Consider the following 26,817-nt stretch of genomic DNA (forward strand, 5'->3'; position numbering starts at 1 on the left):
TCACATTTTTCCACTTACATTGCAAGTTTCGGTCCAATAAGGTGACTAATTAACCAATACATTCTGTTTTCTTCCCATATCAGCAAGTTGTTTCACAATACTTGGAAATACATGTGATCCTTTGCGCCACTGAAATGACTGTACATTTTTCCACTGAAAATAGTCAAATATGCATGTGTCTGGCCTGAAATAAATTTGTGACTGGTCCAATATGATTTAAGTTAGTGATAGTGTTCAGTTGCAAAGGTGTTACCATACATACTTGTTGGCATGTTAAGCTTTGCATAATAGTGGTGATACAAATTAATAGATGCCACACAACAGTGACTTAGTGATGCTTATGTCTTGGATTTAAACTAAGTGGAGAGCTTAAAACCATGGCATTTATCCTAGTTTTGCTAGTCTCAGTTTAAAAGGTATGTCTGTGCACAAACAGACACTGTGTGGTCAGACGACTGGTGGTTTGGGATGTGGGGAAAGGGGGAGAAAAGGGGGAGGAAAAGAGGGAACGAGAAAGGAGGTAAGGGGTAGTGAGTGAAAGTGGGAGGAGTGTGTCTGGGTGTGGGACTGTCATCCCATTGAGGGGAGTAGCTGTGGTGTTTTGATTGAAATCCAGCAGATGTGGGAGAGAAAAGAGGGGTGTGAGGGAGAGAGAGAGAGAGAGAGTGAGTGAGAGAGAGAGAGAAATATTTCCACCCACCCAACAAGGAGACACACTCATAAACAGCAGGCAGACGGAGAGAGAGTCAGAAAGACACAGGATCTCAGGGCAGCAGCAGTTCAAACAGCGAGGCAGACAGAAACAGAGTTTCATTGAGAGAAGATGTTTTATTAAAGGGAAGGAAAAGTCACACACACACACACACACACACTAATAAACACAGAGCGTGCCACCCGGACAGAGAAGCAGGAACCATCTAAACCCAAGAAATACTACCGTTAGCTAGAGAGGAAAAGTGTAATAAGGACATACATACTGTACTCTTTCTCTCTCCCATCACACACATGCACACACACACACACTGGTTCTGGTACTGAGTGTGTGTGCTGCCCAGCGTAAGGAGCAGGGCTGTTCGATCCCAACAAGTGGAGCATCAGGGAGGAAGGAGCAAGCGAGTGGATGGATGCCTTTTGCAGACTCAGTGGCCTGGACCCTCTGTGGGTGAGTTTGTGATGTGTTCACTGACCCTGAAATCACATGTATTTACTGAGAGTGTGTCTTTTCCTGCCAAGAACAGATCATGTAAAGCCAACGAGTTCAGTTATGATGAGGTTGAGTATATCAAGAGTATGACAAGTGAATTTTTAGTGTAGTACATGTCATGCTCATTTGATATAGGCTAATAGTAATGTCTATCAATTACTTCATATTAATTTAAAGTTTTGTTTTTGTTTTTCTGAGGCTGAATGCTGCACATTCACTGTTCTCTGTGGAAATGAAACAATGAGATGATTATTATTTTAGTCTTTGTAACATGTTTTATCCTGAGAATTGATATGATCCATTGATTAAAGACATTTGCTTTAGCCACATTAGCATGGTGTCCTTAGCCATGAACTATGCTGTTCATTACATTAGACAGACTGTACGACAGAATGAAATATATTACACTTAGAAGAAATGGGGGGATGGGTCGATATAAAATGTTAGCTGGCAGCTCTCAGCAGCACAGAAAGAAACTCACTATAACATACACTGACCTTCTCAGTTTGCAACCTGTACCTATGGGAATGCATTAGCAATCCACTCTGAAGCAAGTCTAAATGGAAGGCTTTACCTTTGGTGTGTGTCAGAGTTGCGTTTACCGTCAATCTGCTCCATGATTCAACCTAATGAGATGCTGAGAAGTGGGGATGTGTCATACTGTGGGAGCTGCTATTGTTGGAAGGGCTTATTAGTCTTGTATATTAGCAAACCTCCACATTCTGAATCCCGGCTCAAAAATAAAAGAATGGCTGCCGTCCAGCTGGAAAAGCCAAATTATTGGACAGACTCAGTCCCAACTTGTCCCCCTCCACCCCCCACCTTCCTTCCTTTCTCCCTCTGTTTCTCATTACAACTCTTTCTCTGTTTTTGCCCCTGCAAAACCTCAGAGAAACAGCCATCAAACTTTGTTAAGAAAGTGTAAGTAAACTGTGTATCATCTTGTGCAGCGTTATTTTGCCATAAAAGTTCAAAAGGAACAGTTGTAATGTTCTTGGCTACAGAACATCCCTCAGGAAACACTGAGGATGTTTTAAAAGATGTTTTTTACATACTCTTGGAAAGGTGTCACTGCTGACTCATTCGTCATTCATGCTGGAGATTTATATGGCTTTGATACTGAACTGAGCATGCACATCCCAGCTTAGCAGAAAAGGTTTGACCTAGAAACACCTAGCTTGTGTGAACAAATTTGAAAGGGGCCAATTTAAGAGATAACTGTGTATTTGGTTTCTTTCACCTGAAAGGGAGCCATGCCTGTAATTTGAACAACAGGTCAAAGTCTTGATGAAACTGTCAGGAGAGTGATCGATGCTCTCTAAAATTACAGGGTCTTTAGTTCGTACATGCCACATACTCACATCAGGTGCACAATGCTGTGTTCAAAACTGTTTTGCTCACAACCCAGTGAAGGATTTCATTTATTTAACTCATTATTTGGACAGTGTGCATTACAAGGGGATTATTACGCACTGGATTAGTCCATCAAATGAAGAGGATGTGAAAAGGGACATTCAGCAGATTTGCTGTACAGTAAAAGTCTCTTTTCTCCACTTTCACATCACTGTGTTTGTCAGGTAAAAATAGACACCTTGCAGCACCCAAGCTTTTGGCATCTACTAGTTTACTGCAACCACTTCAGTCAAGGGTGAGAAACAGGATAAGCACTGAGAGCAAAATGCACAAGCAGAAGCTTACAGTGTGTTTGACAAGCTGGATTTCTTAGAAAAAAGTACTCTGTTCGTCGGCCTGCCATTGACCGCAGGAGTCAGAAGGGTCTGCGAAAGTAGCCTCCCACTCACTGCTTCTCAAGAGATTTATCATTTAAACAGATTGTGGTACATCAGTGCTCACAGAGCCCACTAGTATACAGTATGTGTGAAATGATGCGTTTATTACATAACCATAACCAGCTATGTCATGAGGATTTATGTGGGATTACAACTGTTTTTACTTGCTAACTTTCATTTGAACTGAAACAGATAGCCTACAGTCAGACCATGATTCACACCCTTGTGGCTCCAGGGGCGGCAGCAATTGATGGTAAACTTGTATTAATCACTATTCATGTTGAGACATGTCACCCCGGGGTGCAGCAGCATCACTCTGTGTGAAGTGCATCTCACCTGCCCCTGGTTCACTCTCTATGGGGACTGTGGGCAGACAGTTGTTACATAATGATCCTGCAGCTGCCACCAGTTGTGGCCTCTCTCCCTTATCCCAGTTGGGAGTCTACCAGCGGGGCCAGACTGCTCCGCCGTCCTAGAATCTTTAAACCACTTCCTGTGGTGACTCCGCAGGGCAGTCTCGTTAGCGCAGCCAGACACCCTGCCCCTCATTAGGCCAGCGAGGTGATAAACAAGGGAAGCAAGGCAACAACAAGACACTTAGCTCCCTGTGTTTTTCTTTAAACAACTGACAACCTATCCTGGTTCTGCTGCCGCTGTTACATAATCTCCAACATTTGGCAGCATTTGCCAAACACACCTTGTCTGCATTGGCTTTTACTGTTTATAGGCTTCATTATTAGTATAATCCTTGACCTCACAGTTGAATGTGTTGACAGCTTACATTGTCCTACTCAAATTAGGAATCAGGCCAGGAACGCGGTTAGAAAAATCCCAGAACTGACTCTTTCTAGCAAAGAAAGGGGCCTCTTCCAACTCACACTCTCTCAGGATTGGGCACAGACATATTTTCTGTTGACTTGTTGTGGTTTCACTCGCCACTGCCTTGATGGATGAAACATAGGACCTGCACCAAGTCTGGATTCTCTGGACTTGGCCCTCACCAGCTCTTGTCTGTCAGATGATGAATATAATCTCACAGTTTGACCTCAGTTTCTGACTTTTAAGTATATTCTCTTGATCTGAACTTTTGCCTTTTTTCTCTTCTGTTGCAGGACTGGAACCGTACATGGTACACAGCCAACCCGGACCTGACCCAGTGTTTCCAGAACACAGTACTGGTTTGGGTTCCCTGTATCTATCTGTGGTTGCTGGCCCCTTTCTACTGCCTTCATCTCTACTGCCATGACCGCGGACGTATTCAGATGTCCTGTCTCTGCACCGCCAAGATGGTGAGACTTCACACAGACTTTGGCCAGTGTTCAGTGTATTGTACAAGGTTTTGAATCTGAGAGCAGATTCAAAAGGAAAAACCTCTGCTAGTTTTTCTCAACAAGGTCTTCAATATGAACAGAGATATCCGAGCAGATGTGACAATACATCAAGAAAGCTTCTCCAATTAGTCTCTTATTACTTTCCTGTTCTGCTCAGGTGTTGGGTTTCCTGCTGGCTTCCTTTGGCTTTGTGGAGTTCTTCTATATCCTGCTGGAGAGGAGCCAGGAGATCCAGCAGCACATGGTCTTCCTACTCAGCCCCATCATACGCAGCATGACTGTGGTAAATATTCTGATTCCTTACATTAGTGTTTACCCACACATCTATATCTGTCTAAATTGGACTAAAATAATACTATGTTCAAATAATTTTATGTTATATTGAGCTGCAATACCTACCTGTTTTAAAGAGTATGGTCTAGACCTGCTCTATATGAAAAGTGCTTTGAGATGACTTTTGTTGTGATATGGCGCTATATAAATAAAATTGAATTGAATTGAATTCAATAGCTACCCACCTCTGACCTGACACTTACATCAAGGGTACATAATAAGCATTCTGCAAGATGATACATTTGTTCATTTTCAAAATAAGCAGTGGCTTAAATCAGTTTGTGTGCCTTTCCTCACCCACCTAAAACACTGTAGTATGTGCATAGTGCTTGCACTGCATACATCCTTGATGCCACTGAAATCTAATTGGGTGCAATGTTAAAGCAATTATAATACAGAGCTTTAATCCTGACTCTAAGGGTTGTAAGCAGGCAACTGTGCCTCCTTTATTTCTGCTCATGTTTTCAAAGGGCTATCCAGCAAGACTGTGCTATTATGATACACAGTGAATGCAAAGGAGTCACGAAATTGTGCTATAGTTCACTAAAATCTCAAAGCACTCAGGGTTTGTGTAAGAACAAAGCCTTAACTATTCAGCCATGCCACTGATTTGCAGCCAAAATTGCACATTTTGACATTCCTCAAGTTGCTCTGGGTAACAGAGAGGGTTTAGAAATATTTCAGCCTGTGTCCTGCTGGCTCACATGTCAATGTGCGGACACATGAAAGAATATATAGTGTATATAGCGTATGCATAGTGTGTTGGCCAGGCACTGAGGTGCAAAGATGAATAACCAGGGATGGATTTATAGTGTTGCAGGCAAAGCAAATATTACAGTGCCCTGAAAACACAGCCTGTATTTGACCATCACTCATCAGGGAGCAGCATACATATGTCATGACATCAGTTACTATTTGATGTGGACCTTAGTGTACGTATGTACAAAGTTCCAGTGCAATGAAAATATGATTGTTACGTGTTCTGCAAGTGAGACCATATGTCATATAGAAAAATAAATCTTATAAACATAAATATTTCTGCTGTTTTTATAGGCTGAAATGCAGCATGACCTATTCTTTTCTAAAATATACAGCATATAGTTACATCCACATTGCAGATTACAGGCCAATCAGTTATAAACCGTGAGCAGTGACTGTCACTTCTTGTCCACTCACAAACTTGTGTCAAGTTTACACAAGCTTCTCCAGTCATGCACTGGAATTCGACTGCGTTGCTCAGTGGTGAAAGTGCATTGACGAATCATGTGCTTTAAATCAAGTTCATATGAATCTCTTCCAAACTTTTGGTTCATCTTTAAAAAACACAAAGCCACCAAATACAAAGGTGATGAAAACGCAATTGTAGTAGCCTAATTACACAGAGAGATTCAGCCTTTATATAGACTACAGGTGTGATGCTGGATGGGAAGTTTTGACACCAGTTCCTCGGTTGAGCGCCATTGTTCTGACCAAAACTGTATTTAAGGTGCAATGTGTTTAATTGCAATGCCTCACAGAAAGGAAGAAAAGACAAAGGACAAAACATTCAACCAATTTACCTTATATGAATAAGAACCTGAGGATCAGAATTTATGAAACATAGCCAAAATCCATAGTATGCACAGGAGAAACAGCTCAAACAACTAAAATGTTTAGATCCAATTGAGTGGAGGACCGGTGCAGATTTATGCACTCTGGTTGAAATCTTTAATCTTCACAAATATTGTTTGTCTTTCCTCCCTCTCAGCATCATGACTCAAACCATAATGCCCCCCACCCCCCGGATCAGGGTGGCATGTAGGGTGGGCTACACAACATTATTTAGAGAAAATAAGGGCTGGTGTGCAATCAAAGAAATGGGTTGTGTTGATGGAAATAGCCCTGACTGTTTCTCAGAGCATCAATCCCATTCATTTTCAGCAGGTTTTAAATGATGCTTAACTGATGAGTAGGCGCAAACAGAAGAGGGGTGCAGCCCATAACATGGGTGGCATGGAAAGTTAAAAATGCTGTTTATCCTCAGCAGGAGTGATATAAGAATTACAATGCAGCACAAGGGTGTAGAGTCGAGATAGGGAAGGTTGCTGTAGTCCAGTGAGCCTCTAAAGCTGACCCATGGAGTCATATGGCTTTATTCACAAAGCTCCCTCTCTCTGCAGCCTCATACAGGTCCTGCACAGTCTCACTCTCTCCAAGTCAGACAGCCTTGCCCACCTGTGGTCGTTTCAGACTCCTGAGTAAATACCAGCACGTGTTTGGGTAAAAATACACTGAGACGTCCCTTGTATTGAGGGTTATATTTCAAAAAAAATTTGTTTATTTTGAGGATATCATTTATCACACCAGGGGACCAGACAACAAACATCTAGTATATCATATTACGAGCACTTCGCCAATCTTTAAATCTACTTGCCAGACCTATCTTTATTAAAGGATATAATTTTCTAGATGTTGATAGTAGCCACCCACCACCATCTGCTCTCTGGATTGCAGGCCAGGAACACTGTGCTCTTGTTGCTCTGACCAACTTATTTTGTTTCTCTATGGCTCAAGTTAATGTATGGGAACGATGTTACTGAAGTCAGTCAGACCATAAACGAATCATGGTCACTAGTGATGAAAAGTACACTCATGACACTGACTATAATCAGCAATACCATGACGTAAAGCTCCTATTCCTTCCCCAGCACTGCACACTTCCCATGTAATTATAAGGTAGGGTTTTGAATTTGGGCTTAGTGATGGACTTAGTTCCACCCACTGGCTTGTACAAACAGATGGGCTCATGGTTTACAGCAATATGGCAAGTCAGAGCAGAAGGCTTGGAATAGGAGGGACCCTGCCCTCAGATGCTGATCCAAGGTCAGCTGTATGTTTTCCTCTTTTACATAGAGGGTTGTATTGTGGCTGATTCAACCTGAACCTCACTAGTTCAGGACAAAAAGTCCTAGTAGTCAAGAACAGACAATTCTTGCCATGTGCTGTTGACTGACATGCTGTACGTCATAACCAGTGAGAGAAACATTCACTGGTGTATATACAGCTCTCCCTTGAGTTGATCAAAACAAGAGAATAAAATTCCAGGGTCAGTATGGGAATATATAAAATCTAATTTTTGATGGTGAGAATATTGAAATATCCTCCTCAAGTTAAAGAGCTGCTATTTAATTTAAATATTAAAGCTGCACTTCTGAATAGTTTTAGGTGTCCCGTGTAATGATGAACCCACAGAATATTATCACCTTCAGCTCATTGTTTTGGTTTTTCAGCCTGCAGCTTTAATGTCTCTGTCCCACTGCTCTCATCAAGTTTGTTTCCAGCTGCAGCAGCAAGCAGCTGTTTTCAATGATAGAGCTCAAATAAGCCCACTGTCCAGCACCAAATGGCACCCAAAGTTAGCACCTAGCTGGTGAACATAGTTGAGCTGGCAGATTAAAAGCCATATATTTTTGCCAGGAGTTGATGAGGGAAAAAAGTATACAAGTCTATTATTTGTCGAATGGAGACAAATACAACTTAAAATAAATACATATCTTGCTCCATATCTGCTGCATGTATAAACCATGTCAACTTATAAGTTGACATGGTTTAAAGTTATAACTTTATAATTTGTCAATAGTTGAAAAGTTGAAAACTAGGCAAGAAAAGTACATAAGTAAATACATTTACTAGAGTACTTGTAATCAGCCCCTAAAGCACAGAAAATTCCTGTGCATAGAGTTGGCATGTTCTCCCTGTGTTCACATCCCCTCTATAGGTGTGCCTTTGGCTCCAGTATCCCAAAGACATTCAAGTCAGGTGGACTAGAGACACTAAATTCCCCATAGGTGTGATTGTAAGTGGCTGTCTATCTGTATTCATGTTTAGGAGAACTGGCAAGAATCATATATGAAGGAAAAATGAATGAACAAAAAATAAAGTATTCACTACACCAAGTAAACAAGAATCCTGGATGTTGTTTATATCAACCCAAACACATAAATATGTTCACCGTCTTGGCCACCATACAGAAATCTGTACACATCTCCCCGTACAGTGTATCAGGTTGTTGATGGGAAAAACTTGTATAATCACGAGACCACTACAGTTTATAACAGGACAGTGCTGTGGCTCATCCCAAAGTAACCAATGTGGTTCTCATTATGAAACCTAAACCCGCTTTCTCCCCACTTGGTGATGAGCTGGCATGACAAAGTGACGTCTCACTTGGCCAACCACTCACAGAAGAACCAATTACAGTGGTTCATTGGCAGATGCATGACTTCCCTGAGGACAGACATCCAGCCTGAATCAGTCTTATTTTTGAGAAAACATCACAGTATAGAATTGTGTTTGTTTTTTTTGAAGGGAAGTATAGTAACATTGAACAATATGTGTAGGATATGTGGCATACTATGCATGTCTAATTTTTTATAGGCAGAAGTCTGCAAGATCACATGTGCATCTGTGGCCAGGGGAATCCCAGAAACCCAACTTCTTTCTTAAAACCACCATCGGCTGCATTAGATCAGCCCAACTCAGATTATATGCTCTATGCTCTGTTGGAAACATTGGCTGCTAATACAGCAGAGCCAGTTCTTTATTTCCTTTGACTGAATTTAAGTGGAGTAGGACTGAATGGTAGCTTGAGAAGAGGATTTTCCCAAAGCAACTTAATCTTTTCTTTAAAAAAAATAAATAAATCGCCACTAATGAAAAAAAAAACTTAGTCTGAAGTTAGAGTTGAGAACTAAAAGTCAATTTGTACTTGGAAATTATATTTCTCTGTCCTTGGTTTTCACAGTGGAGTCGCTCCAAACTGTTCATCAACGTGGCATTACAGTGTGGAGTTTTGGCTCTCTGCTCTCTGGATCCAAGACAGACTTATTTCCTCTCCTGTGTGGTGAGAGCCACACATGTGAATTCTTAAATTAAGTCTTTCTGTGTCTCTCTCTAGATCCTGGCCTTATGTATCATCCAGCTGGAAAGAATAAGAGGCTGTCGCTCCTCTGTATTCCTCTTCCTGTTCTGGATCTTGGCTGTTGTCTGTTCCCTTGTGCCTCTCAGAGCTAAGATCCAGCTGGCCATGGATGAGGTAAGTAGTTAGACTATTAATTTCTATGTACTATTAACACCATACCTTACCATTTAACATGAATATTATTATCATGCTGGATTTTTGTATTATACATAAGCTCTCCACAGTACTATCTATATTGTGAATCAGGAATAAATTGCAGCCAAAGTGAGTGTGTTTGTCAGGTTTGAACTTGTTGAACCTGCAGTGTGAAAACACCGTGCAGGCATATCTAATCAGGTCTACTCCTACCCATAGTCTAGACACAAGACTCCAGCAGCACAGCTTGAGATATACCCTGTGTCAGCAAAGAGTTTCTATTTCATCCCCCAATTTTAACCAAGGTAACCTAAAGTTAACCAAGTGTTGGAGGATGACACTGCCAATTCTGGTCAAGCTTGTGTGTGTTTAAGTTTTCCTTTTCTTCCCGTGTCTCCTGTCAGACACTGCAATCATTGTTGTATGGGCTAAGTTTCTATTTAAGCACACACAGCCATGGGGCAGTCACAATTGCATTTCTATAAAAACACACAAACACACACATATCCATATTTCTGTTTTATCGTCCTCGGTGTGACATTCCCACACTGCTTGGGGGAGAGTAATGATGGCCCTGGGATAAATGCTGGTGAGACATGGCAGCCCAGGGTCAGACCAGAGGAACGTCAGCGCTGTGTTTATGGGCCTACACTGCTGTAAACACAGCCAGATGGAAATCTATGCATTCACACATAATGCGAGGCCATTTACAATTTAGACACAGATGTTTTCATTTCACACAACCTCACGTGCATATAGGATGTGCACGTGACAACCCATGTATTTCTCTCCCATATGCTTTATCAATGTCTTGATGACCCAAATTCCTATTCCCAGATTTTGTTCATCTGTTACTTTTCAGTTTTTAATACCTTCCACCCACATCTTCTCCTGCAAAAACAGTAGATCATGGTAGCTAATAAAACCATGATGCATCAGGAAGATCATTTTTTAAAACTCATTTGTTTTCTTGCCAAGAGTTAGACAAGGAGATTGATTAATTAGCTTAGTTTATAATCTACCAACACCTCTGGAGCTCACTAAGTTACATGTTCACACACAGTTATGTGTCTACTTGTTCCAGACGTATTAAACAAATGTGATATAATGTGACAAATAGTGGGCTTTACAGGTACTGGAAGATGGATTTATTAGCATCGTACAGAAACAGGCTCGCCGTTAATCCCTGTTTCCTGTCTTTATGCTAAGCTAAGATAACCTGCTGGTGCTATCTTACATTAGCACACAGACATCAAATTCTACAAAAAAAGTATTTCCCAAAATCTCAAAATATTCAAAAAATATCCATACAGTTGCAATAGAATTACCCAACATCCAACTCTGATGCCCAGGCAAAATTTCAGAAGGCGAAGTAATCCATTTTACAAAATTGATGTTGCAAACATTTTGTAATTTTGATCTCTTGGATGGTAACTATCTAACATAGTGTCTTTCCAAATCTGGTCTGAGATTATAGAAATTCCACATTTAATCCATATTATCCTTTTCCCATTTATCCCAACAAGTATCAGTTTTCCAAAATAGATTAACAATTTAACATTAATTGTTTTACCATAGGTGCTGATAACTGTGTAATTGCAAGAAAAATGATGCAGCACATGTCAGCGGTTTTCCTCTGTTTTCTGTGTCAGTTTACATTTACAGATTACACTCAAACATTTTCCACAAAGAAAGTGTCTGACTCACATTGCAGTGTTGATGGCTCGAGTTGACAGAGTTCATGTTTGACCCTTGGCCATTCTTAGTTGCTTGACCTACATTTTTCCCACCCACTCTCCGACCATCTTGACCCTGTTTTTCACTATGTGGCCGGATCCATTTGGCCCCTTCGTATCTTTTTTCTGAGCACAGCACCACACTTTTCAGAGAAAATAATTCAGTGTTTACCATGGCTCTGACTTTCATGCATACCCATACTGCTGCACAACAGGCTGGCTGTGGCAGTGGTGTTGACCCAGTAGTAAACAATGCCTCTGCCAGAACCCACAATTTCTGTAGGTCAAGAATAACATGCCAGTCCTACATTTCACAAAAGTCTCTGAGTGGTTAATATCACAGCTGTTGCCTTGATTGAAAGCAAGGGTGCTGGTTTGTAAAACCACATCTCCCTGTTTACAGATATGGCCGCTTAGCGTGACTGAGAGGCAGCTTTAACTATTGCTTCATTTATATAAAGTACACCATTAAAGACTTCCTGATTTAGCTTAAAGGTTCAAAATACTCTTTATTGTGTCTGTGATCGTGGTGTATAAACCATATCCTTTGCTATATCCAATGTGTAAGCATGGGAAAAGCCATTTGATGAACCTAGTGTGGTTGTGAAACTGCTCACAAAACCACAGTGGAGATAAATGACACAGTGTACTACAGGATGTTGTGTGATTTGTTAAGTAATGTTGAAAGAGATGAAACATCCAAAGCACATTTTGACCCTGTTAGAAAACCTTATGTTTTGTTTTAAGTTCAATGTTATTTTTGTGTCATGTGCTTGGCCACAAAGCCAATTAATATTGGCCTTGGTTTAAAATAAAAGACAAACTTACACAACCTGTCTGGAATAGCTTAAAGCAAAGAAACTCAAGGAAGTCTAAGATTCTGGTGTTTTGCAGCCATATAGCAGCCTCCTTAGTCTGTGTGTTCTCATCTATTCCACAGGGCATTGCCTCTGACATCGTACGATACCTCGCCTTCTTCTCCTACTTCACAATCCAGTTGGCCCAGCTCTTCCTGTGCTGTTTTGCTGACCAGCCTCCAGTGGGAAAAACCGTCTTGGAAAAGGTAGGCAGAGGAGAATGTATCCCACTTCCGTCAAAAACGTCAACTCCCGCCCAATACCCAGGAAAGAAAATGCCTGAGCAGCTATCTTGTGGTTTTCAACTTTTGTTGCGAAGACACTTTTCCCTTTTGGAGGAAATGATGTGATTCACCTCCCTCCCTCTTTCCTCTCTCACTCTCTCTTCACCACTTTGGCTTCCTGTGAGGGCAGTGTGAATGAGTGCTTGTGTGTGTTTGACATTGTTCTCCTGCATACCATCAACACGACTCACTCGCTTCATTGGATAGCATCATAACCGCTGCTTGGAGTCCGTGACCACACAACAGCAAAACCCTTATTTAATAAAGATCACACCATCCCATTAAACATGAGCCTGACACAACCTTTTCAAGCTCAAAATAGCAAGTTGTTGGAGGACGGCTGACAGGTGAATGAAAATGAGCTTCTAATCAATCAACCAGGCGTGTGATGTAATATTTCCCTGGGGATAAACAAAATAGCTGGAAAAGTCCCTTACAAACTCTTGGCCAGCAGTGGGGAGGCTGAGGGTGCAGAAGCCGCAGTCTGGCGTGGTGGACACACCCATTGGTCGCTCCTTGGTGTGTCCTCCTCTTCTTCCTCCACCTCCTCCTCCTCTCCACCCCACGCTCTGGTTAGAGTTACTCACAGGAAGAGAGGAAGTGAGGGGATGAAGAGCAAGAGTGCTGGTAATGAAGAGAGCAAACACCACGTTGAGGGGGTGGCAGGGTGGAGGGAATGCCAGAAAGAATGCGTGAGAGGACAAACTTTCTGTGTATGTATCTGCGTATGTGCGCGTCTGTCTGTGTGTGTATCCAGTTGTTGGACAGTTTGTGATGACACATTTCCGCTCTGTCTGCACTAGACCTCAAAACGTCATCTTCACCATGCACTAACATCGAACTCTATTTATTCTGTCCTGTGGGAGTTCATGGCCTCTTCTCCCCACAATGGACCACCTGACTGTACAGTGTTGTTTACACACATTAGCATTCTTAAACACACCCCACACAAGCGCAGCATTCAACCGACAGCCTCGGTGAAGCTGTGTATTTCTCGAAAGTCTTTAAGTGGTAAGAGATTTACTGCGAAAACAACAGTGAGTCTGGTCTTTAATCTGTTGCAGAATCCCTGCCCTGTGAAAGATGCCTCTTTCCTGTCCAAGATTCTCTTCTGGTGGTTCACTGGGTAAGATGGTTCTTCATAACCCCCTCATTTTTAGGCTTCGGCTGAGTCATTACAGTAACAGTTTGTACTTGTTTACAATAATATGTGTGTTGTTGACAATTATGTGCGTGAATCATCTTTGGGCTCCCTCTCCAGGCTTGTTGTGAAAGGTTATCGTACCCCATTGGCAGCAGAAGATCTGTGGACCCTGAGAGAGGAAGACACGTCACACAAGATCATCTCTGAGCTTGAACAGAACTGGACAGCAGAATGTGCCAAACTTCAAAAGTGAGAATTATTGATTTGATTTGATTTAGTATTGTACTGTTACAAAGTTTGGGAACTTACAAAAGACAGATTTTTTTTTTAAAATAGTCAGCACAAGTTGAAGCAGCAGAGGTTATATCCTGACGTTCAGTCCCCAGTATGAATCAACAACACAATACATTTCCCATAAATGCAACCAGAAGCATCATTTCATTTGCCCTTCCTGCCTAATCTTCACAGGGAAACAACACACACATGTTGCCTTTCATGTTTCCTCTGGCTCATATGGCTTGCTATTTTGACACTGTCCTGTGATCCTCCATACAGCTCTCACTATTGTCATAGTTTTACAGCCAAAGAATCAATCCCATTTTATTGCATTGTGGTCAAATGTCAACATGGTGCTGTTTGAATTAATGACCCAAGCAGAACATGACTCAGCTATGATTGCGGTAAACTGAATTTCAGTATGTCTCATCACCAGAGGCATTCGGGGCCAAAAATAGGTCTAAAAGAGTCACTTGAGGACATACAGTACCATAATGTCGAGTCAAGAACCCTGTGTCATTTTCAGGGCTTGTTAACATGATCCAGTGCTTTGAAGATCTGTCGTTAAGTCCAATAATTATGTCATTGAATAATGCTTTTTACTGCTGCTGGCGAACTCGAGTCCATCAGCAGTGGCACAAATAACAACCTTTGTTGTTTTTTGTTTTTTTGTTTTTTTTTCGGTCTGTTTTACATTAAGGACTTGAAAGGCACCAGGACCATGTTGGGGCATCTCTGACACAGATGTCTCGTCTGTAATTGTGTGCGTTTTCTCCCTCTGGCAGGCAGGAGAAGGCCTTGGCATCGGGTGTGGCGCTGGGGAGCAGATTGCCAGACCAGGCTCAGCTCCTGAGGAAGCTGCAGAAGGAGCAGAGTTCTGGCTTCTTCCTGCTCAGGACCCTAGCACGCAAATTTGGTCCATACTTCCTAACTGGTACCCTGTGTATCATATTCCACGATGCCTTCATGTTTGCCATCCCCCAGGTGCTCAGGTAAGACATGAAAACCAAAATCTACTCCTACCATGAGTGGTGTGACTTGCCAGTGTTTGGACTTATAGAACTGTATCTGAACCCAGTCTCATAAGGCTCAGGGGTATTTGGTTTGTGGTGCTGACAGCCCTTGAAAAGTTCAGTCTCAAAGATAATCAACAGATGTTGTTATGAATAGTTAGCATAAAGATAGAAATCAGGCGGTTGTACTTTGATAGCAAGAAGTTCCCAATAAAACTGCTCATAAGAATGTTACTATTGTAAGTAACTGTGTCATTATATTTGGAAAGAAATGTTGTTGTTGAGTTTTTCACATAGAACTTTTTCAGTGCTCGGAGTCCCGCAAACCAAATGGCATTGAAGTGCACTGTATTAAGGAAAGTTGCAGCAATATTTCCAAACCTCAGCTCAAACTGAAATTACCTGGAGGGACGGCAATCCAGGCTAGAATAAAAAAAGGTTTTATTGGTTTGAGGTAAAACTGTCCAATTCAATTTGAAGATTTAGGTGAAAGAGATTACATTTTCCTGGTATGATAATTTGAAGAAATATGGGTTAGAGGATTGTGGGAAACCAAAAATACCACAGTCATAGATAGATAGATAGATAGATAGATAGATAGATAGATAGATAGATAGATAGATAGATAGATAGATAGATAGATAGATAGATAGATGGATAGAAATTGCTGTATAAGCAACTTCTCAGATTATTCATTGTTCTATTTTAAATGATTTGTTACGCCGACAACCAAACAACAACAGAAGCTGGCAGCAGTGAAAACAGGTCATGGCTGACCCGCCACACCATCCCACTTGCCAGACTGGAATGTTGTTGTTGATGCACAACACAGAATCAGTGGAAGTGTTAATTATGGTCATGGAGCTGTGAGCAAGAAAAGTAGACGAGACCACAGCCCTCTGTGCTCCAGTATGGAGGACAGGCAGAGAGGGAGAGGAGGCTCTAAATGGCAGAAATGCAATAGGACCACAATAAGGGAGCCGCTGGCCAAGTGTGAGGGCAGCTCGGCCACAGGCTGAGCACTGTTGTGCAACCCCGAGCAACTTGGTGCAGACCAGTCAGCCAGCAGCCGCAGCAGCGCTCAAGGCCACTGGCTTAAGGCACACAGTGAAAGTCAAATAATACAAGACTGAATGAATAAACACACTAAAAAAAATCATGTTGACAGGGTAAAAATCTGGCAGTCTCTGCTTTGATTTGTATCAATTGCTTCTTTCCAGGGAAAAAGTCTAACAAGATGTGGGGGTTTGATGCAGTATAGTCATGACCTTTAAGTGCACTGTGGTCAAACAAAAAAGCTACAGGTAATTCTGTATTAATCCTCTGCTTATCTTCCACCACAGTCTTCTCCTGGGTTTCATGAGAGACGAAGACGCTCCGCTGTGGAAAGGCTACTTCTATGCAACTCTCATGTTCCTGCTCTCTTGCCTCCAGTCCCTCTTCAACCATCAGTACATGTACACTTGCTTCACAGTGGGAATGAGGGTGAAGACAGCTGTTATGGGCTTGGTTTACAGGAAGGTGGGTTAATCTGCATCCACGGACATGTAGTCGCTAACCTCTAGACACAACATAAATTATGTCTTAAATGGCAAAGACAAAAGCCTGCATTGCTTCCAGACTGGAAAACAGTACACAGCTTGTGATTAACAGCTTTTACCTAAGACGAATGATCGTCTGAAATCTTTACGAGGGTTTAAAATTATATTGTACACAGTGCACTGAGGGCTAAATGTCTTTGTCTCTTTTGTTGTCAATCCCAGTCTCTGGTGATAAACAGTGCTGCCAGGAGGACTTGCACTGTGGGCGAGATTGTGAATCTGGTTTCAGCAGACACTCAGAAGCTCATGGACTTTGTGGTGTACTTCAATGCTGTCTGGCTGGCTCCTATTGAGATTGCTCTTTGTCTCTTCTTTCTCTGGCAGGTATGTTGAAAAGTAGTATTTTCACAATGCCTCCCATTCATGCACAATTGGAACTTAATTGAACAGCCTGTGACACGGTTTTATCCTTTCTTTTATGCAGCATCTTGGCCCATCAGCTTTGGCAGGAATTGCCACAGTAATCCTTATTTTTCCACTCAACGGATTCATTGCGAAGAAAAGAAGCAAGCTGCAGGTAAAGCCTGTTACAGGAATCCTTTATACTTTCACTCCAGTAGCCCTGACATCTGGCATGTTAGGTCAGGGATGCCACAGCTGGTTTAGATAGTGGCTGAAGAGCTGTGTGGGTGTTTGGCCTGGATGATACATTCTCTCTTGTCCTTTTGATGTCTGCCCTATATAACGAGTTTCAAAAACAATGACAGGAAAGGGTGGGCAGTAGGAAGACATATTTTTTCATTTCTTTGGAAAAACAACAGACGGATCTGTAAATTTGGATGCCAATTTAATCGAACTTAGGCTTCAATGCAGTGACCGCATTCCTGGCCCTTTGTTGTTTCCTTGTCATAAAAATCACCAAAATGTAACAAGCAATAAATTCTTACCAAATTAAACAAGTTCTGTGATGTTCAGGAAAACTACTACAGCTGTAACAAGAGCAGACAAACCCATGTTCACAAATGTATGTATTTGTTTTGGTCTGGTAATTGCCTTTCCACTGTGCCCCAGTTTCAGTTTAGGATTTTTTTAATAACAAAATAAAAAAAGAAGGAAAAAAAACATTCTTGGTCTGGTCAACAGGAGATCCAGATGAAGTTCATGGATGGCCGCATCAGACTGATGAACGAGATCCTGAATGGAATAAAGATCTTGAAGTTTTATGCCTGGGAGAAGGCCTTCCTGGAGCAGGTTTTGGGCTACAGAGAAAAGGAGCTAAAGGCCCTAAAAAAGTCTCAGATCCTTTATTCCATCTCCATTGCATCCTTCAACTCATCTTCTTTCCTGGTAAGAACCTTAAACTGAAATAGCTACTAATAGAACGGCTAATTCAAAAGTTGATTCAAGAAATTCCACCAGACTATACAGATATGCTAAGCTAAATTCTAACATTAGATGCTGATGTTTAGGAGGTATAATTTCAACATGTTCACCATGTTGGTTTAGCATGCTAACATTTGCTAATTAGCACTACATACAGACTAAAGCTTGGGCTAAAGGGAATGTCATAAACCAAAGTACTTAAATTTTGTCCTGATACTGGTGCTAGATTAAAGCAGCAGATAACCAGAGTTTTGAAGTTTATCCTTAAGGGAACATGAACATCTTGGAATCCAACGGGGGGTCACCAAAGTCATTATAATTCATCCTCTGGGCACCATGAATGTCTGTGCCAAATGTTATGTTGATCTCTTCAATAATTGTTGAAATATTTGTCACTGTAACAACAAAAAAAGAGACTGTCTTAAAGATTTATGTCTTCAGCAGCAACAAATGGACTTAGGGCTGAGTGCCATTGGCAGGATGGAGAAGTCAGAAAGTACTGAGAGACAGACTAATGCTCTGTTGGTGATTTTGGTATTTTCATGGGATACATTGACAATTAGAATTTTTAGAATGACGCCAGCCTCATCCTTTTAATTGTGGCAATAAAGACCATCCATCAAATTAAATTCTGCCTGTAAAGGTAAGATTTGGAATCTTTTCTTTCCCTGCAGATTGCCTTTGCCATGTTTGGAGTCTACGTGATGCTGGATGACAGGAACGTTCTAGATGCACAGAAGGTTTTCGTCTCAATGGCACTGATCAACATCCTGAAGACCCCACTTAGTCAGCTGCCATTTGCCATAAGCACAACCATGCAGGTAGGTGACATCTCACATTAATACTCATGACTGCTCTGAGATATTTTCTCATATTTTTTCTGATGAGGTATTTTTTCATGGTTCCAAGTGTTGGATATAGGTCAGTTAACTAACCACCAACTCTGTTTCAGGCTGTGGTTTCACTGAGACGTCTGGGAAAATACCTGTGCTCAGAAGAACTGAAAGTGGACAATGTCTCAAAGGCTCCATTGAGTTCTGGTAAGAGCCCCACCCATGTTTAAATTATTACACTAAATGAATAAACTACTATAATGTACGGTTTAATTTCACAAATTTTCCCACTTGGGTTCCCATACTGCCTGAAATCATAGGCTGTCATAATCAATGTGAGCAGCCCACAAGATTTTGTTGTTTATAACTGTGGAGTACCACAGCCTTGTATGGATCATGTGCACTGTCACTTCCTGGGTCCCGGTCTGACTGGTAGACATGGTAATTATAGGATGTTCCCATTTAGTGGTCGAACATAAATCACAGCATGAATTCAGACAGATGATTCATAGAGAAATAAAAAATTACTGCACTCCTCTGTCTGTAATCTGTCAACACTTCCTAAGACAGCTTGTGAAAAAGCAACAGTACCATATTTTGTATGATTAAGCAAATTCACTTGTAATTATGCTCCGACTGCACTCTGAAACTTCAAGGGGGAATTTTGTTTTGAAAGTTTGTTTGTCAGGTTGAAAGAAAGTGTTCCGTCTTCAGTGTTTATCACTGGTTTTGTTCACTTCACTCAGTTTATCTTTTTTTATTTAGATGGGGAAGACGTGATGATAGAAAATGGCACTTTCAGCTGGTCTGCAGAAGGCCCTCCATGTCTTAAAAGGTATGAGTTATTTTAAGAACACAGAAAACCAAATGTACAGTCATATCAAGAGGGACTTACTGGACAATTCATCCCTTTGTTGACAGGATCAGCGTCCGTGTGCCACGTGGTTCCCTTGTTGCTGGTGGTGGGACATGTGGGCAGTGGAAAGTCCTCTTTGTTGTCCGCCATGCTCGGTGAAACAGAGAAAAGAAGTGGTCAAGTCACTGTCAAGGTACCGAGCTTATGTTCCATGTGCTGAGATCTATTCGTAGTTTGCGGTTTACATTTAATAAATATTGACAGTCTCTTTTGACTTCTGTTTTCACAGGGCTCTGTGGCGTATGTGCCCCAGCAAGCCTGGATCCAGAACGCCACAGTTCAAGACAACATCATATTTGGCCGTGAGAAGCTGAAAACATGGTATCATCGTGTGCTTGAGGCCTGTGCTCTGCTGCCTGACCTGGACATCCTTCCTGCTGGAGATGCCACAGAAATTGGAGAGAAGGTATGGAAACTTTTGCACTTTTGAAATATGTGTAAATTATTTTAAATTCTTTCTTGTCATATGTCTGAATTTTCTAATAATCTTGTCCATTCAGGGACTGAACCTCTCAGGTGGGCAGAAGCAGAGGGTGAGCCTGGCTAGAGCTGTCTACAGGAAGGCTGATGTATACCTGCTGGATGATCCGCTGTCTGCTGTTGATGCGCATGTGGGTCAGCACATCTTTGACAAAGTCATTGGACCTAAAGGAGTCCTTAGAGACAAGGTAACGTAACATGTAACAAAACCTGCCAAGTGCAATTTAGCCTTTTCAATTCAGCTGCAAAGAGCCAAAATATGGTTTTATGACACCTAAACCACTTACAAGCATGTGACCTGTGCTATTGTTATCATAATATGGAAACCACCACTTTGCTGACACTTTTGTTTTTAAGAAAGCCTCAATTTAGTGTTGGATTGTGCTTACATCCTATTTTTCTGACTTGTGTGGCTTGCTATACAGACCCGCATCCTGGTGACCCATGGGATGAGCTTCCTGCCACAGGCTGACCTCATCCTCGTCCTGGTAGATGGAGAAATCACAGAGAGTGGCTCCTACCAGGAGCTTCTCAGCCGCCATGGTGCGTTTGCTGACTTCATTCACACTTTCGCCAGCACAGAGCGAAAAGAGAGTGCCATACAAAGAGGTGAGGAAACATTTCAGCTGTAATTTCCTAAGAAACTGTTCTGTTTATTTTAGCTTTTGTAAGTTAGTGCTTTCACGTGCAAGTAACATATCTTTTTCTTATAGCTGGTTCCAGGAGGTCCAACGCTCGTCTCAGTATGGTCGACTTCATGCCATTCTCCAGAGACCTGTCACAGGAGCAACTCATTGGGTACGTGAACAAATATGTAAACGGTCATAAAGACATGTGGCATCCCAAGCATCTTCTTGACTGACCTTTGGCCTCACCATATTCTCCAGGGGTGACACCACTAATACTAACCTGCAGAATATGGAGCCTGTGTCTGAAACAGACCAGGAACAGGTACCAGAGGATTTGGGCAAACTGACTGTCGTTGACAAGGCCCGCACTGGAAGGGTAAGTCTGAAAATGGCTTTTGACTTCACTTTTAATGGTGTGAAATTAGGCATCAGTGGTCCTCCCATTCACACATTTAACTTTTTAAAGCTGCTGTAATCAATATTTTCATTTTAACATATGGATCAAATGACTACTTGTATGTACAAGGGGTCACTTGTGGTGCACCCACATCAAACTCTGCAGTCCCCCTCCCTCTTCACCCGGCTCCCCTCAGCTTCCCTTAGCTCATTGTTTTGATCTTCCAAGCCGCAACTTTAATGTTTTCATTTACTGTCATAGCTCTCATAGTGTTGTTTTTGGTTGCAGCTGTTTTCAGTGAAAAAGCCCTAAAACCCTGCTCTACACTACATGCTCAGCACAAAAAAACAAAATAAAAGGGTTAGCAAATAGCTGGTGAATACAGAATATAACAACTAAAGAGACAGATTTTCCCCTCAGAACCTGGTAGAGACCAAAACAGAGAGAATATTAGACTTCCATTTATTTGGTGACCAGAGATGTGACATTAAATGAATGATGTTGTTGTTCCATATTTGTCTGAACAGGAAGCTATTTGCTAGTTCACCATACCACCTTTAAAGGTGATGATATCAGTGTTTTGTTTACATCTTGTTTCCTTTGACCCTAAGTGGCCAAAAATTATTATTATTGCAGGTTGAATGAACATAAATCTAAAATCTAAAATTATTGATACTCATATTGACAAACCATCCGAGACTGACTGGTATTTTTTATGTTTTTCTACAACAGGTGAGGCTGGAGATGTACAAGAAGTACTTCAAGACCATCGGGCTGGCCATCATCATTCCCATCGTCTTCCTGTATGCCTTTCAGCAGGGCGCCTCATTGGCCTACAACTACTGGCTCAGCATGTGGGCTGATGACCCTGTTGTTAACGGCACCCAGATTGATACAGACCTGAAACTGACTGTGTTTGGAGCTCTAGGCTTTGCGCAAGGTCAGTTAATTTTATGATTCCTCATGGACAAACACTACAAATGTCTTGAATGGTTCACATTGGTTTGTTCATATTTGAGTCTGATTTGATCAAACGTCTCTCCCCTCTGTTCAGGTATCGCTATCTTTGGCACAACCGTTGCCATCTCCATCTGTGGCATCATCGCCTCTCGCCACTTGCACATGGACCTGCTGATCAATGTGCTGCGCTCTCCAATGTCTTTCTTTGAGTCCACGCCCAGTGGCAACTTGCTCAACCGCTTTGCCAAAGAGATTGATGCCATTGACTGCATGGTGCCCGATGGTTTGAAAATGATGCTGAGCTACGTCTTTAAACTCATGGAGGTCTGCATCATTGTGCTGATGGCAACACCTTTTGCAGCCGTGATCATCCTGCCTCTCGCTTTCCTATACGCCTTTGTCCAGGTACATTTTCCCCCCATGACATTTAAACTCACCACTGATGACTTTGATCTTATTTTTTCTTGGTGGCGTAGCAAAAGCTGGGTTCCATTACCTGTATGTTAATGGAAAGCTCTGGGCTCCAAAACCAACCCTGCTGATTTTGCCATTCACTTGTATTTTATTTCCCACCTGCTGACATAGATGTTACACGCATTCACTATGAATTATGGGAAAGCCCTCAGCGCTCCTGCTTGGTTTCACTCATTAAAGCTGGTGTTTTACTTTTCCACTGTGGGCTACAGAGCTTCTACTGTTGCCACATCCTGTCAGCTGCGCAGGCTGGAAGCTGTGAGCCGCTCGCCGATTTACACCCACTTCAATGAGACCGTGCAGGGTGCCAGCGTCATCCGGGCCTTTGGGGAGCAGTCCAGGTTCATTCTGCAGGCCAATGAGAGGGTCGACTTCAATCAGACCTCCTACTTCCCCCGATTTGTGGCCACCCGGTGAGATGATATGTGATAATTATAAAGTGCTTTAACTTAATTCATAACATTCATTTGCTTGTTAGTTGATGGGGGATGGTCATGATTCATAGCACTAAGAATTACCAGTAATGCTACATGTTTAAAGAAAACTACATCTGGCTTTAGTAACTCCAATCACATTTTGGAACTCGCCGGCACACAGCTAACACATCAGTGTTACATCCACAGGTGGCTGGCAGTCAATCTGGAGTTTGTCGGTAATGGTGTGGTCTTAGCTGCTGCCATACTCTCTGTGATGGGAAAAAGCACTCTGAGCCCGGGCATCGTTGGTTTGGCTGTGTCACACTCCCTCCAGGTAAGAGTCTCTACCCACACACACAATCACTACAAGTACTGGAGATGTCCCAGTACCCAGTCATTTTCATGCACCACACAGCGTCATGGGAATTAGCTCCAGCTGCATGTGGCACATGGCAATTAGAGGATTAACTGGAAAAAGTGAAATATAAAGGCATTTGCTTTGCTCAATCAGCAAATGCATCTTCAGTGCAGAAAATATAAAAATTATTTAAAGTAAACCTCCTTGCCTTGTATATTGCAGGTGACTGGAATCTTGAGCTGGATTGTGAGATCCTGGACCGATGTAGAAAATAACATTGTGTCTGTGGAGAGAGTCAATGAGTATGCTGAGACTGCTAAAGAGGTCAGTTTTCCCACAATACACACACACAGAAAATCACTGCTTAGGACAGTAAATCCAACACTGTACAGGAGGAGGACTTTTTTGTTCTCTGCTCATCCTTTGTTATTCGTCTCATTTAGGCCAGCTGGACTATAGAAGGCAGCTCCTTGCCCACGGCCTGGCCCCAGAAAGGCACTATAGAGTTCCAGGACTATGGGCTGCAGTACCGTAAAGGCCTTGAGTTGGCTCTGAAAGGCATTACCTTGCATATTCGTGAAAGAGAGAAGGTGAGTCATTTTGTGTGATCCAAAACAATGTTTGCAATCTTCACCAGTCTAATCCTGGATCACTTAAATGCTTAAATTACAGCATTATCTGACTAAAAACCTCTCTTCATAGGTTGGCATTGTGGGTCGAACAGGAGCAGGGAAGTCCTCACTTGCCCTGGGAATCTTCAGGATCTTAGAGGCAGCAAAGGGAAAGATCTTTATAGATGGAGTTAACATCGAAGACATTGGACTCCATGACCTCAGATCACGCATTACTATCATTCCTCAGGTACAACAGTTGTAATAACAGAAACTGAGCCCTGGCTTTCATCACATAAACTGTTTGCAATAGTTTCAACCCGTATCCAATCTAAAATAAGCCATTCTAAATTGTAATAATCCTGTTACCAATCTGGACAGTTCAGTGTTGAATAACAGCTGCTGTCCTCTCTCCCAGGACCCTGTGCTGTTCTCAGGCTCCCTCCGGATGAACCTTGACCCCTTTGACACCTACACAGATGAAGAGGTGTGGAGTTCACTAGAGCTTGCCCACCTCAAAAACTTTGTTTCCAATCTGCCTGACAAACTGAACCATGAATGCTCAGAGGGAGGAGAAAACCTCAGGTACACAAGTACAATGATTTGCCACGTTGCAATGCAGATAAACTGCCAGCCATTGTCTTGCCTAGTCAGTCAGCAATAAATTATTATAGAGATATCTACACAAAGCCCCAGGATACCTACACCTCTCCAACTCTCCTTTGTCTGTATAGTCTGGGGCAGCGCCAGCTGGTGTGCCTTGCCAGAGCCTTGCTGAGGAAAACCAAGATCCTGGTTTTGGATGAGGCGACGGCTGCTGTGGATCTGGAGACAGACACACTCATCCAGTCCACAATCCGCACACAGTTTGAAGACTGCACTGTCCTGACCATTGCTCACCGCCTTAACACTATCATGGACTACACTAGGTACGTTATAATCCTCTACACTGTCAATTACGTATTTAGTTGACTGACAGAAAACTGACCAATGACAACAAGTAAAAATACCAAATATTTGATGGCTGCAGCTTCTCAAATGTGAGGATTTACTGCTGCAGTAATTAAAAAAATACTGAAACTAAAACCTCTTTTCCTTTTTCGTTCACAGAGTGATCGTAATGGACAGAGGCCACATTTCCGAGATGGACTCTCCAACCAACCTCATTGCACAACGGGGACAGTTCTACCGAATGTGCCGGGAGGCTGGGCTGGTCTAAGTCGTTGCTGGGCAGAGTTGCTGACCTGGTGTACAGATGTGGCACCTTATTTGTGTGGTTCTCCAACACATGTTAAATCGGGCCATTCCAAGATTTATGGCAGCTCAAAACACCTCCCCACAAGGGCATTGTTGATGAATCTCAAGAGCAGCTGCTGATGCAGTCCCTACAGTATTTGTTGGTTTTTTTTAACACACAGAGACACGCTGTCCTAAGTCAGGAAAAGACATTGTTAACCTCAAATGATGAACATTCAAAGAAAGTTACAGTGAATTGTTGAGAGTCTCCAAGCTATAAATATTGTATATAGAGTAGTGGAGTCAGTTTATTCCGTGAAAGGATTAAGCCAAAGGCTGGAATGGAAGAGTACTACAGATCTTAAGGATTTTCATTCTCTTTTTGAATGGGAGCTATATTATTTTTGTAGTTTTTGTAAGTGTTTATAAAACACATGACATGTTTTTGATGTTCTCTCAGGCTTAAATATTGATGTTTACTCATTCTTTTCTTAGCCTTGTATACAAAAAAGAGTCGATTTTGTAATTGTAAACTGACAGAAACCTACTTTGCCGTCTTGGCCCAGAAACTGGGACAGGAAATACTCTGACACACTGACCTTCAAAAGGTTCACCTTGGCAAACACAGGGGAAGTGAGGTTTTCGCAGCCTTCAAAATCGGAGCTTGAAGCAGCCAATTTGGAGTTTTTATATGTCAGAGAAAAAGAGGAAAACATTGAAGTGAGCCAAGACATTAGCACCCGTCCAACTATGTTGTGGCTGTTGTTTATTTCTGTCAAAGTAAACATATAAAAAAAAGTCAATAGAGACCTTGCTAGTCGGATTTAACCTGACGCCGGTAGTGAAAACCACCATGAATGAAGAGAATGGCTCTTCAAAACAATGGTGATAAATCTCTGTGTGATTGCCTCTGCCTTCACCACACAAACTCAGGCCATACACACATACATATACAGAGAGGAAAAAAATCTGTATTGTTTTTTTGGTGCTGACATGACAAACTGTATATAGTCCATGTTGACCTTTACTCTCAATTCAAAGAAAGAACCCTATGAACTTTTCAAAGAGAAGAGGCATTTACTGTTTTGTCTTACTGGTTTAGACAATATATTCTAAGAGAGACCCTATAGTTTATTTATGTCAAATGACAAAATGTATTAAGTGTCCTTAAAATTCTGAGGATTGTATTATATTTATACTTTTTATAACAAGCTTGTTCATTTTTCACTGACCATTTACTGTTAATGTACTGTCTTGTTCCATACATCATGCTGGATAAATAAAGTTTATTTGAATCTGTAGTCATGCTTGAATTCATATCTTTTTATGGGAGTGTGGTACTAAAATACAGAAGCACACTTAGGCTAAACATACATATTTAAACATAAAATAGAAATGTATTGAAACCAGTACCAAAGCAGGAGTGACCAAAGCAAGTTGAAATGACTGCACATTTGACTGTTGTGACTGTTTAGCTGACAATTTCACTTTTGTATTAGTGGTAATCCAAAACTCATAGT

At 41.8% G+C, this 26,817-nt stretch overlaps 1 protein-coding gene across 1 annotated transcript; it reads left to right on the forward strand.

Annotated features, from left to right (window-relative positions):
• Positions 1–643: 643 nt before the first annotated feature.
• On the forward strand, positions 644–26,598 carry abcc6a (ATP-binding cassette, sub-family C (CFTR/MRP), member 6a). Its single transcript, XM_018664799.2, is given in 33 exon segments — positions 644–1,162; positions 4,107–4,283; positions 4,483–4,608; positions 9,595–9,732; positions 12,430–12,552; positions 13,695–13,756; positions 13,892–14,023; positions 14,836–15,042; positions 16,407–16,584; positions 16,827–16,988; positions 17,089–17,181; positions 17,748–17,951; positions 18,662–18,808; positions 18,940–19,027; positions 19,586–19,655; positions 19,742–19,778; positions 19,780–19,869; positions 19,966–20,142; positions 20,237–20,404; positions 20,642–20,825; positions 20,930–21,014; positions 21,104–21,221; positions 21,975–22,182; positions 22,297–22,607; positions 22,889–22,897; positions 22,899–23,089; positions 23,300–23,426; positions 23,673–23,774; positions 23,894–24,040; positions 24,153–24,311; positions 24,480–24,646; positions 24,796–24,990; positions 25,172–26,598. Coding segments are annotated over 33 exon segments (4,533 nt in total). The 5' UTR covers positions 644–1,120; the 3' UTR covers positions 25,281–26,598.
• The last annotated feature ends 219 nt before the right edge of the window (positions 26,599–26,817 follow it).

This window comes from Lates calcarifer, linkage group LG5 (assembly GCF_001640805.2).
Source record: "Lates calcarifer isolate ASB-BC8 linkage group LG5, TLL_Latcal_v3, whole genome shotgun sequence".
Taxonomy (NCBI): domain Eukaryota; kingdom Metazoa; phylum Chordata; class Actinopteri; family Centropomidae; genus Lates; species Lates calcarifer.